Below are 2,500 nucleotides of genomic sequence, written 5' to 3'. Positions count from 1 at the left end.
CGGTAATATCAAGCTTCAGTTAATTACATTCCCCCCTTTGGAAAGTGCTTACAATTACGGTTGTTTTTTATTATTTTTTTTTTTCAATTCACTCGATGAAAGTTATGAAAGAGTGTGAAAAAATTTGCTTTCTAATGTGTGTGTGTTTGTGTGTCTGCGTGTCTATATCTATGTGTGCATGTGTGTCTATGTGTACATGTATATATCTGTATACATGTGTGTATATGTTTGTATATGTCTATGTGTGCATATGTCTCTGTGTGACTATGTGTGCAAGTGTGTCAATGTGTGTCAGTATGTGTCAGTGTGTAAGTGTTTGTGTGTGTGTGTACATGAGGGGAGCTACATGGGTTTAATATTGGATTCTTTTAACTAGGAACAAAGCCATGTTTTGTTGTTTTGGTTTTTTTTTGTGTGGGTGTGTGGGGATTATTTTATGATGTTCTTTGTTGGTCTTGTTTTGTTTTTGCTGGTGCAGTATGGGATTCTTTTTTTTTTTATCATCGGTGGAGAGAGAGAGAGAGAAAGTATAATCAATGGAATTGGTTTCCAATATATTTCTGGTTCTGTTTACTTATTTTACATATATTTCAATCACATTGTGTAAAAAGTTCTAAAAGCAAAACAGATTACCAATTCACCAAAGTCGACCACAAAGCATAGGAATACACCATGTACATGTATGTGTGTGTAAATAAGGATTAAAGAAATGCCTTGCTAAGTGAACGATCGTTGAGTTCTATAGCAATACGTATGTATGTGTTAGATATATCTTGTGACTGGTACAAGCTATAATGGTACATTACATATATGTATATAGGTGCAGGTATAGCTCTATGGTAAGAAGTTTGCTCTCCAACCACATGGTCCTGGGTTCGGTCCTAATGTGTGGCACCTTGTACAAGCATTTTCTACACTAGCCCGGAGTGACCAAATCCTTTGTGAGTGGTTTTGGTTGACAGAAGCTAAACGATGCTTTTGTGTGTGTGTGTGTGTGTGTGTGTGGTATTTGTGTTTGTCACCCACCACCACATGATATCTGATGGTAAGAAGTTTGCTTCCCAACCATGTGGTTCCATGGTTCAGTCCCACTCCACAGTACTTTGGGCAAGTGTTTCCTACTATAACCTCAGAGTGACCAAAGCCTTGGAAGGAGATTTGGTAGAAAGAAATTGAAAGAAGCCTATCGGATATTTATATGTCTATGTGTGTATGTCTTTGGGTATGCTTGTCAACAAGTATCGGTTTGTTTACATCCCTATAGCTTAGTGGTTCATGAAAAGAGACCAATGGTATAATTACCAGGCTTAAACAATAAGTTCTGGGGTCAATTTGTTTGAATAAAATGTTTTGAGGTAATAACCCAGCATGTTCTTCTGTTCCCAGTCTTCCATGGAAATCATGTCTGGCCATGGGGAAATATCACCTTGCTGCTTGAGAAACAGATGAGGGTTGGCAACAGGAAGGGCATCAGGCTGTAGAAAATCTGCCTCATTGAATTCCATCTGACCCATGTGAGCTTGGAAAAGTGGACGTTAAAACAATGATGATGTTGATGATGATGATGATGATCACAAATTAAATAGCAAGAAAAGTTATATATTTCTAGACAAATGCAATAGTCACTACTAATAAATGCTCTGGGGTGTAGCTGTTTAATCATAGGTTTGTCCAGATTGGAGCTGATATGGTTAAAAAGATTGCTGTCATGAATAAATATATGTTCTTTTACCTTGTTCAACAAAGATTTAAAAATCAAACGAAATCATACTTAAATGTTCAGTTTAAAGAAATTGCAATTTAATTAAACAGCTGTTTCAATTAAAAATTTTTTTTTTACTTTTGTTTTAAACCGAAATTCAGAATTCAACAATTCAGCATGAATTAAAATTGAATTATCCAGTTTGGAATTTTAAATTAATAAAATTAAATTGTTTTAAATAAAAAAAAAACATCATTTAATTCTCCATTTTTTTTTTTCTTTTTACTTTCTTGTACTGATATTCAAACTCTCAAAATTTAATTTTTGGCCTTAGAATTTCAAATTAATAAAATTAAAATATTCATATTAACCAAAAGTCTTTTGATAAATTTAATATTTTTAAATTTCAAAATGATATTCAAAATTGAAATTTAAATTGCTTGTTCAACTTACAGCTGTTAAAAAAAAATTTGCTTTTAGAATTCATTTCCAAAATTTCTTAGATGCAATAAATTGTGCTGAACTTGTACCATTAATCATTAATAAGAAACTAATCATGATATCCATTCCGATTTTTCCAGGCATGCCAGAAAGTATTTCACAAACTTAGAAGACGACCAAATGGCAGATGTACAGAAGAGTATGGGGCTCCTGGCTTTCCCTTCAGACACTAGCATTAGTCCATACAAGGTAATCTTCCTTTTATTTTCTATCATTGTCCTTGCTAATGCTGTCTGTGGATGAAGTAAAAGATGATAGGTTAAAAAGAGGCTTATAGTAGGCCACTACTAAGCATAT

At 33.7% G+C, this 2,500-nt stretch overlaps 1 protein-coding gene across 1 annotated transcript in view; it reads left to right on the top strand.

The window, feature by feature from the left end:
* The window catches only part of LOC106874731 (E3 ubiquitin-protein transferase MAEA), a 338,771-nt gene that overhangs the window by 278,576 nt on the left and 57,695 nt on the right, over window positions 1-2,500 (top strand). The window contains exon 6 of the mRNA XM_089363042.1: window positions 2,284-2,392. Within this exon, the coding sequence (XP_089219168.1) occupies window positions 2,284-2,392 (109 nt within the window). The remainder of the gene's footprint in view (window positions 1-2,283; window positions 2,393-2,500) is intronic.

Source organism: Octopus bimaculoides, chromosome 14, assembly GCF_046866305.1.
Source record: "Octopus bimaculoides isolate indiv1 chromosome 14, ASM4686630v1, whole genome shotgun sequence".
Classification (NCBI taxonomy): domain Eukaryota; kingdom Metazoa; phylum Mollusca; class Cephalopoda; order Octopoda; family Octopodidae; genus Octopus; species Octopus bimaculoides.
Note: the sequence above shows the minus strand (reverse complement) of the source record. Positions and strands in the feature narration are given on the sequence as shown.